General features: G+C 42.2%; 2 protein-coding genes across 6 annotated transcripts; one reads left to right on the top strand and one right to left on the bottom strand.

The window, feature by feature from the left end:
- Positions 1 to 753: 753 nt before the first annotated feature.
- leng9 (leukocyte receptor cluster (LRC) member 9) lies at positions 754 to 6,108 on the bottom strand. 2 transcript variants are annotated; one of them, XM_029129811.3, is made up of 7 exons: positions 5,988 to 6,108; positions 3,912 to 3,990; positions 3,522 to 3,643; positions 3,109 to 3,435; positions 2,738 to 2,993; positions 2,323 to 2,389; positions 754 to 2,243 (listed from the first exon to the last, which is right to left on the bottom strand). In XM_029129811.3, the coding sequence occupies exons 1-7, from the start codon at positions 6,106 to 6,108 to the stop codon at positions 1,581 to 1,583; spliced, it is 1,635 nt and encodes a 544-aa protein (XP_028985644.1). In that variant the 3' UTR covers positions 754 to 1,580. The 2 variants fall into 2 exon arrangements, with proteins under 2 accessions (XP_028985644.1, XP_040923785.1); XM_041067851.2 differs by having other exon boundaries at positions 2,323 to 2,428.
- On the top strand, positions 5,381 to 11,718 carry flcn (folliculin). 4 transcript variants are annotated; one of them, XM_055503334.1, is made up of 12 exons: positions 5,381 to 5,470; positions 7,255 to 7,362; positions 7,449 to 7,595; positions 7,734 to 7,955; positions 8,054 to 8,220; positions 8,334 to 8,425; positions 9,463 to 9,626; positions 9,705 to 9,818; positions 9,928 to 10,051; positions 10,173 to 10,298; positions 10,645 to 10,747; positions 11,180 to 11,718. In XM_055503334.1, exons 1-12 carry the CDS (start codon positions 5,396 to 5,398, stop codon positions 11,385 to 11,387), a joined length of 1,650 nt encoding a protein of 549 aa, XP_055359309.1. In that variant the 5' UTR covers positions 5,381 to 5,395; the 3' UTR covers positions 11,388 to 11,718. The 4 variants fall into 4 exon arrangements, with proteins under 4 accessions (XP_055359309.1, XP_028985640.1, XP_028985639.1 ...); XM_029129807.3 differs by lacking the exon at positions 5,381 to 5,470 and adding an exon at positions 6,869 to 7,010 and having other exon boundaries at positions 7,150 to 7,362; XM_029129808.3 differs by lacking the exon at positions 5,381 to 5,470 and adding an exon at positions 6,872 to 7,010.
- Positions 11,719 to 12,869: the final 1,151 nt, after the last annotated feature.

The following is a 12,869-nucleotide window of genomic DNA, read 5'->3' on the forward strand; positions in this document are numbered from 1 at the left end:
AGTGGAGGCTGCAGAACAGCATCGACACTGAGTCAATGACAAGGAGGAAGGAGAAGGTGCAGCAGCGGGGTGGAACTGATGAGAGGGCAATGATGCAAATGCTACAGTGTGAGGCTGATGGGACTTTGAGTGAGACATGCAAATAGAGACGGAGCGGCGCAACGCAGCAAGGCAGAGTGTAAAGAGTATGGTGTTTGTCTGCGATCGGGGAAAGGGGGGCAGAAGCAAGTGAGCAAAGAGGGAGGGGGCAGCGTTCGCTTTTCTGTGTCACTGAGAAAGAGTGGGGGAGGGGATGCAGGGAGATAATGCGAGCAAGGGAGCAAACAGTAGCGAGCCAGAGAGTAGGCTCACTGACTCATATAGTGTGTGTGTGTGTGTGTGTGTGTGTGTGTGTGTGTGTGTGTGTGTGTGTGTGTGTGTGTGTGTGTGTGTAAGGGACTTAGAAGGGAAAAGGGACAGAAAATGAAATTATGTATGCAAGAACTGCTCCGAGAGCATTTCTGCAGACCAACATGTTTTTGTGTGGGTCCATAGCAACAGCAGAGCATGCGAGCCTCCCATCGCTGCGCTGCACAGCAACATCCTGGATCACCATTCAAATCTGTCTAATAACCGGTTCTATATTTAACGTGCTTCACAATGTGTTGGTCACCATTCATTACAACAGCATACATAAGCCTCGCCCTTGTGGAACAAAGGTGATGCGATACTCGCGTCGAACGCAATTTAAAACATGAAAATACAACGACTTGATTGAATTCAAAGTTTTAATGTAAACGTGTTTGCCCAGTTCACCCAGTTCTCCAGAAAGTAAGAAACTAACTAAGGAGCTCCGCCAGATGGTTTTAGTAGCAAAATGGTTCATACCTGATAGAATCCGTTACTCATAAGAACGGCACAGAACAAAAAAAGGTCCAACCCTGCGTGTTCCACGCTGACACGCATGAGCTGTCACAGGTTTTGACCTTGGTCGTATGTTGTGGCAGTGGGCAGATAGATTAAAGTCATGCTACAGCTGGCCTGGTTCCCAAAGCTGCACAATAAAGCTTAATGGCAGTTGTCTATAATAAGAAAGTCTGAGGTCAACTTTGCTCGATGATTTACACACTCACATCTGATTAAAAGGTAAACAGTTATATCATCACTTAAAGAATTCTGAATGTCTGTTAGAAGTCAACATAAACATTGCAGCTTTACCTCAAGACTGATTAGACTTCAATAGAGACATTTTGCCTGACTTGGATCAATAAATTATCAAAGTGGCTGATTCAATCAGCGAATCGATTGGTTAAAGGATTTTTAAAAGTTTTAGTGTTTTTCTACCATTCTTTACATGCTTTAGTATATTTGTGTTTACCACTGTCCTGCAGCGATATATCCAGCTCATCTTACACCTATTATTAAGGCTGATTATCTTTAAAAGTGCACCTTGAATTATTATTATAATTAAAAGCAAAGCTTAACCCTTAACCTCAGTTGAGAAGGCTGGACAAACCAAGCTCACAGGACTTGGACCAAATCATATTTAGAATATTAAGACACCTATAAGCAGTGCACACATGACAGGGCGCATTCTGTCATCATCGAAGGTTCACTGTGCACAGTGACTGATAAAAACCATCCACCTTAGATCCATTCACACAGCACAGGTGCAGGGTATTGATGGGCAGACGGCCAAAATGCAGACTTTTCCCCACCTTCAGGTCCCCCACGCCTTCAAAAATCCTCTCTCCCTCCACGTCGTCTACCTTGGCCAGGGTCAGGTGGTAGCGTGGGTTGTACGAGTCCCTGTGGAGCCAGCCCTCCTTCCTGAAGGCCTCCTGCAGGCCATTATTGAGCTGCTGGAGCTGCAGCTGAGGCTGCGGGCTCAGAAACAGCACCTTCCCGCTGAAATGCTTCAGCTTCACAGGAAAGGTCACAGCCACCGGAGGGTTGCGATCCAACTGGGCAAAGCGCCGCAGGATCTCCCCAGCGGCGGCTACTTCAGCCGGGCCCTGTAGCACAAGGAGGCACAGGGTGACGTGGAGGCTGGAGGCCGTCTGCCAGTGAGGGGCAGACGCGGGTAGGAGAGAGGTGATCTCCTCCTGCAGCTGCTGAAAGCAGGAGAGGATGGCGGGAGTGTTGGCCCTGAAGGTGATAAAGTGCGTGGGTCGTTTCTTGGGAGGTCGACCACCGCGTTTCTCCTCTCTCTGCTCCAGAGGTGCCGGCGGATTTTGGTTTAGGTTCAGGCTTTCGAGGTAACTCTGTAGGTAACAAGCAGAGATGCAGTGTTAAAACACAACAGCAGTACAAGAACCTGGGACTGAACCAAGTTGTACTCACTGAAGCATCTTCATTGCCTTCCCATTTTTCTTCTAATTGTGCCTCTTCCTCAACACTCACAGCTCTCCTTTGGGACAAGGGGATTTCATCAGTTGAACTATGAAGTCTAAAATCAAGCGGGTGAGAAATTAATACATAGCAGAATTCTTTAAGTGGTTAAGTCTGACATCAAACAAAGACACCACTTTAGAATACATCTCTTGAATAAATTGAAATATGTCTTAAAAGGCACATTAAACAGTGATTTACTCATCTTTTGGTTTAGGCTAAGAAGATATGAGTACCGTCTTTCTAGTAACTACACCTCACCCACAGCTTCTGTTCTGTGTTACTGAAGCTAAAAATGCTCTAACCTCACTTTCACATGTTCTGGTCTGTTCTCAGTAAAGTGAAATAATGAACAGGCAGGCCAGACCTATTTACAGCCTCCTCCTCAACACATGCTCCTCGTGGATCCTGTTGTTCCTGAGAAATGTTTCCCCCACACTTGGGAGCTGGTTGTGTCGAGCCAGGACTGAGAACGCTCGTCCCGTTCGGCTTCTCTTTCTCCAGATGTGTGCTCTCAGTATGACCGCACGCCTCCATTTTACTCTCTTCCTGCCCACAGACAGCAGATGGCTGCTCTTCTATCCTGTTGTCTTCAAGTTGCTCTTGGTCTCCTGTATTAATTCCTTAAAAAAATAATTAAAATAAGTCAGTATAGATTGTAGTGGTTTTTGTACAGCGTGCGTATGAATTCTTGGATCTGTTTGTACATTTTGGTGGGATGGTAACACAAGGTCCTACCCTTTACTTCCCCCTCCCCTCCAAAGGGGGGAGCCAGAGATTGACCGGTGGATCCAAACACTCTGTCAGTCCTGCTATGGCGGTCCCACACGCGGTGTCCTCTGAAGCTGAAGTACTGGATCCTGTGTCTGGGCAGGGCAAGCTCAGAAGTGTAATCGCAGTCACAGGGGTTGGTGTCCCAGTTGAATTCACAGAAGGGGCGCTCCACCACCCCAAGGAAACGATCCAGGTAGCCCACTACAAACTCTTCTGCATCCACTGATGGGTCCCACAGGATGCGGGAAATAACGTCATCTGCTGTGCGCATTCGAGGCTTTTTGCCCGTCTCTGGGGGAAAATGAAGGGGAAAAGTGAATTGAGGTCACTCAGGATGATGTTGTCATTATCAGACGACTGCTTAAAAATGAAATGACCTTTTCCCTTTGATGCTTTATTGACTTTGTTTATCTTGGTCTTATGTTTTTCCGTCCTTTCCTCATCTGATTTGTCATCCTGGTCAGGCGATACAGCCCCTGAATCATCCAGTGGCGGGTTACTAAGAAAAGACACATCAATGTCAAAAGTATGCAGAGGAGCTAAAGGCTTTATGGTTTTCCTGTTTAGCCATTTCTAATGAATTCTACCATCAATAAAAACTTTGTCTTTAGGAGTTTTTTGTTGTTGGAAATGCAGTTATTACAAAGACAGTACATAAATGTCTGTTTAAAGCTGTTGAAAATAAACTGGCAAGTTCACCCACATATAATTCTAATGTCTTTACTTGTTGACAAGTTAACAATGAGTAGACAGTAAAGCACACAGACCTGTGAGACAAACGACATCTGTGACCAAAATGACACTTTCCTTTCTGGAAAAACTGGCACACAACCCGTCCTGCTGATTCTATAAATGACAAAGAGGATAAAAAATAAAGCAAAAGCTTAAAAAGAAATTTCATGTCAGCTTCTTAATATTGGTAATATGAAGAAGGTAATATTGGCAACAATAATAATATGAGGGTTCTTTTATGGTTTCAACATAGAAACCTTTTTACTCTAAAGGTGATTAAATATGATGTTTACGTAGTCCTAAATACCAGTTACAGATAGAAAGTACAACATTAACAAAAAAAGAAATCTGTGCATTGGCTTAAAACAGTTTATATTATTACTATTAGAATAAATTAGATTTATTCTAATTTATTCTATATATATATATATTACATATAATAAAAAGCTGGTTCCATTTTTCCCTAGTTATGAAAAAACGGCTTAAAGAAGTTTACAAGCATCACATTATATGATGTAGAACCTTAGTTATAGTTACAGGAAGCAGTAAGATAGAAAACAAAATAGTTTCCTCGAAGAGTTTGGTCAAAGAGACGGTGGGAGGAGAAGGAGACTCTGCATGCACTTCTCCGGATTTAGGAGGTCTCAACTTGACTCACTTCCTAGTTCTTGGCACATTGTCATAACAAGGTAATCACTGTCTGATTATGCATTGCATTACTGCCTGGTAACGGAATTGTATCAAACAAAATATCTACTCTCAAGTAACCTGGAAACTGAAAATCTTACAAAAGAAGTAACCGGTTCCCAATGTGGCCACCCTTTAACCCTGAATTTGTTAGATCAAAGAGAATTGTGGGTAATTTAGTTTATTTGTCGGAATGGTCGTGGTGGAAACGTAACAAAGAGTCTGTAAGAAAACGATTCCAGTTGATGCTGCGTACATCAGCGTACGTCAGTAATTTGATTCAAGCTTTTGCTTTTATTTTTTAAATCTAAAGAAAAATAAGTTACTGAGACAGTGTTTTACTTGGTGAAATAACTTGTAGACATCTGAAAAATGAAATATAAATACTATTAATTTTTTTTATATCATTTTTTTAATATGAACTTGTATTTTATGCTTCTTTTCACTACTGTTTACTTCCAAAGAGAAGAAAACCATGTAACAGGTGGTAATGGCCGAGTCTGGAGGACTCATATTTCAGCCAAGATGTCGCAGCGTAACTGCCGGTAACACACCCAGCAGGTCTATTTACAGATACTGTAGGGCAAGTGAATGTGACTCACACCCTAAATCCTTTAATTATTAATAAAATATATATATATATATATAATAATAAAAAGCTGGTTCCAGTTTTCCCTAGTTATGAAAAAACAGCTTAAAAATGTTTACAAGCATCACATTATATGATGTAGAACCTTAGTTATAGTTACAGGAAGCAGTAAGATAGAAAACAAAATAGTTTCCCCAAAGAGTTTGGTCAAATGAGACTGGTGGGAGGAGAAGGAGACTCTGCATGCACTTCTCTGGATTTAGGAGGTCTCAACTTGACTCACTTCCTAGTTCTTGGCACATTGTCAGTCATAACAAGGTAATGACTGTCTGATAATTGTATTGCATTACTGTCTTTTTTCATCAACAGGACGCAGGTCAGACATTTGCAGACGTACATTATCAACAACTTACCAGAAGCTCACAGTAACACAGAAATGTGCTGTAGACTGAAAAATTATTTATCTGGGAACTTCAGACTTATCTAACTGTCACTGATGAATAATGTAAGAAATACTTGCGTTGTATTTGGATCACACACACAAGTTAAATACTTCTAAGGGTCATTTTGTAGTTAAGTCTTCTCTACACCATATTTTTTTTCTTTTCTTTTTTATTACCTCACTTTGGATAAAAACATATAAATTTTCATGTGAACTTATTAAATAGTCAGTCTGACACTGATATAGTATGTGGTTGTAACAGGTTCATAACAGTGTCCTCTTAAGTAACGAATTTTACTGTCTTACATATATTGTGTCCAATTTACATTTAATAGCCGTTTACATTTACATTTTTAATAGCAGTAAAAACAGTGGATGTTTTGTGGATTTTACCAGGGTTTGTGTGTGCTGGAGGACTGGGTGTGTCAGCCTGGCTAGTGGCTTTCAGGTGGACCCCATCCTCTGTGTGGTCTTCTGGTGGATCTGAGGACATTCCCGGTCCGTCTGACGCCATGCTCAGATACGTGCCTTAGATTCTCTAAACCCTTAGTAAAAAGTAAAACAAGTAAAATCTGATACGCCTCAACCTGGGTGTCTAAGCTCTTAGCTAACGTTAACGTCAATGCGGAAGTGTGGTGTTAGCGTTCACGTTTAATGATATTCAATCAAAAAATGACAGACGCTAGGTAACGGAATTGTATCAAGCAAAGTATCTACATAATTAACCTGGAAACTGAAAATCTTACCAAAGAAGTAACCGGTTCCCAACGTGGCCGCCCTTTAACCCTGAATTTGTTAGTTCAAAGAGAATTGTGGGTAATGTAGTTTATTTGTCAAAATGGTAAGGGTGAAAACGTAATAGAGAGTCTTTAAGAAAACGATTCCAGTTGATGCTGCAAAATCAGCGTACGACAGTAATCTGATTCAAGCTTTTTATTTTTTAAATATAGAGAAAAACAAGTCACCGAGACAGTGTTTTACTTGGTGAAATAACTTGTAGACATCTGGAAAATGAACTATAAATACTATTATTTTTTTAATGTTTTTTATATTAACTTGTATTTTATAGTGAACTTGAACGTCTTGTTGATCTGAGGAATCACACCGAAATCCGGCACAACGAACAGTTTGACAGTTGCCCTGTTTCCCCATTCTGCGGAAGGCACCTGAACGCGGCATCCTGGCAATGCGTCATTTGTCTTATAGCGCGTGACTTTTCCTCACGTGACGAGGTCTGTTGTTGTCAGTTAGCATAGCAGCGGCTACATACAAGAATAAAAACAAGGAAAGGCGCCAACATACCTCTGGGAACTATTTAAAATACCCCAAAACACTAAGAATTTAGTTATGCTGCTTCTCTTTTAACGGCTTTTAGGACAATGAATGTCCTCCACTGAAGTGACCCCAGTCGTAAAGGTAGGTGTAACTGATGGCCGACTATTCACCCAGTAGTACCTTAGTAATGTCAGTGAACTACGAGAAGTAGTTTAATGAAATGTTAAAACATTTTTACAGATATAACGGATATATGACGTACTTGTTAAATTGTTTTTAGATGAACGCTCTAGTTGCTCTCTGTCACTTTTGTGAGCTCCATGGTCCTCGGACGCTGTTCTGCACCGAGGCATTGCACCCTCCATCCCCGTCTCCTTCATCCCAGGTGGGGGTCGCGACACCAGGGGACAGGGACCGAGATGGTGATCGGGAAGGCGAAGGGCTGACCATGAGAGCCAACAGTTCAGCCTCACAAAGAGGCGAAATGTGTGAGGTAATTTGAGTGGGACTTGGGGAAACAACTGTGTTTTGACCATAAGCTCATCAGATGTGATCATTTTTTAACTTCTCGCCTCCTAGGGATGCAGATCTCTGCCTGCGTCTCATCCGGGTTTTGTGAGCATCGACGATGAGACTGGCATACGCTTCCTGAGCCACCAGCATCCCAGACAGCCTCAGCTGTTTAGTGTGGTCCGCCAGGCCTGTGTCCGCAGTCTTAGCTGTGAGGTAAACAGTGACTTATTTGTGCTTGTATTTGTGGGAGTCACACACCTCATGCTTGAAAAAAAACAGCATATCTTCTCATTACGCTGCTTCTTCAGATGCCACTTAACATTTCTCCTGATCCTCTTTCTGTTGTCTCAGGTGTGTCCTGGCCGTGAAGGGCCAATTTTCTTTGGAGATGAGCAGCATGGATTTGTATTCTCACACACCTTTTTTATCAAAGACAGCCTGGCCAGAGGATTCCAGCGCTGGTACAGTATAGTCATGGTAGCCATGGACAGAATCTATCTCATCAACTCCTGGCCTTTTCTGTTACGCCACCTTAGACTTACTATACAGAGCCTGCAAAGCACAGCACTCAAGGTAACACGCAGACAAGTTTTTCTTTTTACTTCAATACGAATAGATACATGCTCCAAAAATGTATGTATGTTGTATCTGAAGTATTGGTACTGTCTCAGGTGTTTGACAGTGAACAAGGAGTTTGCCCTCAGCGAGCTGTGAGGATGAACAGCGTGTTCTCACCTGCAGTTTTTCCACACCAAAGGAGCGGCAACGCAGCTCGATCACTCACTTCTCTTACCCAGCATCCCAACCTCTGGGCCAGCCTGCACTCCTCCTTTAGCTGGTGAGCTCATACGCTGTCAAACTCAATGAATTACATACTTTTCTTTTAATCCATCTGACCACTTTATGTTGAATTACTTGAACATCTCATGTATGTTTTTACTTTATTTCCAGGCTGCTGAAGGCCTGTGGTAGTCGTCTGACAGAGAAGCTGCTTGAAGGGGCTCCCACCGAGGACACCCTGGTACTAATAGAGAGACAGACAGGTACAAACACAGTTCTTTAGCTAAAGCATATTTTATTATTTAGTGCTTCCAATCTAACTGGGCCAGTTTTTTGCTTGTGGGATAGAAGATAACCTGACAATGTTGTTAACGATACTGATGTTAATGATACCAGATTTTTCAGTTTCATATTCATCACAACACAGATTTGCTCATAGCTGTGACTAAAAAAGCTGAAGGAAAAAAAATGTTCTGGTTATCGCGATACAACTCACTGTATCAGAATAAAAGACATATTGGCTTCTTGTCATAGTTTGTTTTCTTGGTAATATCAGCAGCTGTCGTGTGTTTGCACAACTTCTCAAATGGCTCATGTGAAAGTCTGATTCATAGCCAATGCAAAGATACTATGAGGAATAGAGGAATTCACTTATTCATTCTGAACAAGCAAATAGCCTTTCCAGAAAGGGTTTACGCAATACCATGTAATGTTTAGAGAATGATTAACAGACGGTGTTTCCAGTACTGCACCGCCCTTCCATCTTATGGCACACATGATATTATTACTTGATATTATTATCATAAAAAGTATTTAAAAAAAATCAAACCATCATCATTGTATGAATAATTAGCAAAAAAATAGATGGCATACCAGAATTTAAGAAATGTAAAGATGTTTTTTTGAAAAATTGGTTAGATCTTTTTTAACATCACATGGCTGGAAACACTGTCCTTCCAGCTGATGGAAAAATGTTAGGATGACATGGTACTGAGAATTTAACGAACGGGGACTTTTAAATGTGTTTTTCTCCCGTTTCTGTCATTTAGCATTTCAAGTGCTTGGCATTTGGTTTGGTTTGTCTGGTATTCATTTTATCGGGCTTTGCTTGCTCCATGTTTAATCAAACCTCTCCGGGGGATGCGGATAAAATGAGTCTTTGGCGTCCTGTGTGAGTGTGGTATAGAATTTGACATTTTGAAGCATTTCTTGTGGAATTCCCCACATTCACATTTAGCTCTGACATGTAGGCTCTTGGTCATCATGCTTCTATTTTAATGTCATTCTTCCTTTTGAATAGAGCAAGAAGAGGAAATGAGATGCTGTGAGGGGGAAGATGGAGGTGGTTCAAAGCCACAGCGGCATCCGTCAGAGAGTTTGCTGGTCCATGATTTCCTGTCTGAAGAGACAAATTTAGACGACTTACCTGGTCCAAAATTTAGATCACTGAGACACTTGAGACAGGTAAACTTTCTGAGCTTGATCTTTCACTGTGGATACAGTTACCTATTAAAATTAAGAAAACGCTGATCTGTCCTGCAGGTTCTCGGGGCTGCTGAATTTCGTCAGCTGGCATGGCATGTGCTCATGGGGAACCAGGTCATATGGAGAGGTGCAGACCCTGGGATGATCCAGTCTGCATTCACAGTGCTTAAGGTACTGCTCCTTATTCTTACAACGATGCTGTGATAACACTTGTTAATTTAGTCTAGGTATAACGATATGTCATCAGGATAAAGCAGCACTTTGTGCTTTTTCCCGTTAGTCTCTGCTCCCAGTAGGCTGCGTGCGCTCTGTGCCGTACAGCGGTCAGTACGAGGAAGCTTACAAATGCAACTTTTTGGGTCTCAGCCCTGATGTGCCTATTCCAGCTCATGTCAGCTCCTCAGGTACAAAATGATCCCAGTTCTCACATTATGATGTAACCGTATGAAATCTCACTTACAACTCATCTGGTACAGTCCGTGTGTGTTGCTGTGACATCACCCTCAGCTTTTTTGTGTCCTGTAGAGTTTTCAGTGCTGGTGGACATCAGCCCAGATAAAAGCTGTCAGAGCTCTGTTGTCAGTGACGAGGATATCTGCTCACTTTATCAGTTCTCCATCAGCAGTGCCAGCACACAGCCCACAGACAGAGGTGAGCACACATGCTAAGCTTCCACAGATCATAATTGAATAACACAGTAATTATTTTTTCAACGTGAATCTGGATCAGAGTACACATAATACAAGGTTGTAAAACAACTAGACCGTTTTTTACTTTAATTAGAGGCATTAGTATATATACAGGCATGTCCCACAATATTCAGGTATCACCTGAATACTAGGATTTAGATTCATTTTTCACTGTCTACTGAGTTTTAGCTGCATTTTAAGATGAATGGTAACCTCCCTGGAAAAGTAATTAAGTAGGCTGGACAAACCTGTTCATGTTAGACAGTGTATACAAAACTGATCAGTTGGATCTTTTTCTGTTTTTCTAGGTCCCACATTACTGAACAAACTTGAGGTAGCTCTGTCCAACGAGAACCTGTCAGTAGACGTCGTATCCCACTGCCTGCTGTGCTTAAAGGAAGAATGGATGAAGTGAGTGCAGTTCATTTATTATGAAACTAGACGGCTATCGTGTAACCTCTTAGCTTGCTGGGTATTAGTCATGCTGACATTTGTTGAAAAAAGAAAAAGGGCAGTAAATGTTTAAAGGTTAAGGTTTTGCAAAAATGCTCAAAAAGACATAAAATATCTTCAAAGAGAGACAAAAATAACCCCAGTGAAAATAAGGAACTCCAAAAATTTACACCACCACCACAAAGATACACACAACAAAGAGGTGTGAAGTGATTAAATGACTACACAGGCACAAAGTGACGTGATGTGATCACAAATGACAGCCAGCTGTGGTACCAGGGTTTTTCTGTTGGAGGCTCTTGCATTACTGATTTTTATTTTTAGATTTTATGATCTTGCAAACATGTAGGACATGAGATCATCTCTGTTAATGTTATGTTGCTCTTTCAGTAAAGTCAAGGTGCTGTTCAAGTTCTCCAAAGTAGACGGGCGTGGCCGGGAAGACACCCAGAAGGTTCTGGTCCACCTTGGTGCCACAGGGCCTGGGGAGGAAGACAACGTCAGGCTCCTCAAATTCTGGATGACCGGACTCAGCAAAACCTACAAGAGCCATTTAATGACAGCTGTCCGAGGGGGGGAGAGGAGCCCCAGCCAGTGACAAAGGGATCAGCAGGAGGGGAAGAAGTCTGGAGAGAAGGAAAGGAAGGGGAATACTGAAGAAAGGAAAACGAAAGCAGGAATCGGTTAACTGCTGGGGACTTTCAGTGGGAAAAGACTGAACATGGGACGGGAATGCTGTTTATCCTCCATTGTCTTTTAACCATCACAAGAAATCTGTAGTTCACTATAATTATTATCCTGTGCTGATTCAGGTTTCTGTGTTTTATGAAAGAGAATCAAGACATGACATAATGTAACTTATTACAAAAAGAATTTGCACTTTTACTGCTTGTTTACTATTTTTAATTGAATAAAAGGTGTGAACAAAGCGTCTGACATATTGGCTCCATCTTGTGGCAAACAGGAATAAAGTGGAAGGGAGTGCAGGCGGCGTGGAAAAGGACGACGGCAGCGTTCCACTGGCGCCCACGCACTTGTTTCATTGGCTCTGAGCCAACAAGACCCAAACGGGGCAAGACAAGACTTTTAAGGTTTTCTGAAACGAACAAAATGCTTGCATAATGAGGCCTCGCTCCGGCACGACCGATCACATCAGCAGGAATCTGGGTCTTTAATGAGCCGCTCGCACAATGATCCACTGAAGAGCTGTTTTATTTTCATGCCACAGTTTTTTTGGAGCCTGTTGCTTTCCTGAAGCTCACAGACTTAAGTCCATAAAACCCATCCACATACGGCTTTGAACTGCGCAGGGTGTGATTTCTTTGGATTTGCTCGAGGAATGTACTCGGCAGAATAGTGAATGTAGTCGTGTTGCCTAATAGCTGGGCTTTTTTATGTGCCTTCCCACATCTCTCTCAAGTCTGGATTTTATTTTCTGCAATAAAGGCACGAGCATAATTTGCAGCAGTTCCACAAATTGGTTACATATTCACATGCCCAGTGTGCAACTTGTGTAAACAAGGAAGAAAGCACAATGGCTGCATATTCATGCTGTCCATGTTATAAGTGAGGAGGCTTCGAGTTGATGATGCCTCTGGGAGTGTTAATGTTCTGAGGCTGCTGATTTGTAGTTTCCTTTTTCCCTTCAGCAGCGATGAAGCTGGCTTCCTTTAGCTTGAGCACAGTAAGACGACACAGGAAAGATGAAGGATAATGACACAAACAACAACCATGAACTTTCTTCATTGAATTAGTCATTATTTCCTCTCCTGAAGCCCTAAAGGACAGAATCCCCCAAATGACCAGCGATGATGACAGCTGTGCTGCGTATCAGACACTGCACCACAGCGGGGCTGATTTTCACTGTAACGACTGACGAAGGCTCCCAGACATGGTATGACTTGCACGTTCTGGCAGTGCTGTGTTGCAACCCTTGCTGTCAGCTTTAGAGGAATGCAGCGCCTGGTTTAATGAGTGAGACGATTAAACGGGATGACATTGCGCAGGATGACATTGTGGGGATAAAGACGAAGGGATCCACAGGCACAGAGGTGTGGGGGAGAGTCGAGATTGAAAACAT

Source organism: Betta splendens, chromosome 16 (assembly GCF_900634795.4).
Source record: "Betta splendens chromosome 16, fBetSpl5.4, whole genome shotgun sequence".
Classification (NCBI taxonomy): Eukaryota; Metazoa; Chordata; class Actinopteri; order Anabantiformes; family Osphronemidae; genus Betta; species Betta splendens.

What these genes read in the sequence shown, in the direction of transcription:
- flcn (XM_029129806.3), top strand. Translation starts at nt 6,978, where the DNA reads ATGTCCTCCACTGAAGTGACCCCAGTCGTAAAG. An exon ending in AAGTGACCCCAGTCGTAAAG is followed by an intron (nt 7,011 to 7,149) that starts GTAGGTGTAACT and finishes AATTGTTTTTAG; the next exon opens with ATGAACGCTCTAGTTGCTCT. An exon ending in CACTGAGACACTTGAGACAG is followed by an intron (nt 9,627 to 9,704) that starts GTAAACTTTCTG and finishes TCTGTCCTGCAG; the next exon opens with GTTCTCGGGGCTGCTGAATT.
- leng9 (XM_041067851.2), bottom strand. Translation starts at nt 6,108, where the DNA reads ATGGCGTCAGACGGACCGGGAATGTCCTCAGATCCACCAGAAGACCAC. An exon ending in AGGGGAGGGGGAAGTAAAGG is followed by an intron (nt 2,994 to 3,108) that starts GTAGGACCTTGT and finishes TATTTTTTTAAG; the next exon opens with GAATTAATACAGGAGACCAA. An exon ending in GAGGAGGAGGCTGTAAATAG is followed by an intron (nt 2,429 to 2,737) that starts GTCTGGCCTGCC and finishes GCTTGATTTTAG; the next exon opens with ACTTCATAGTTCAACTGATG.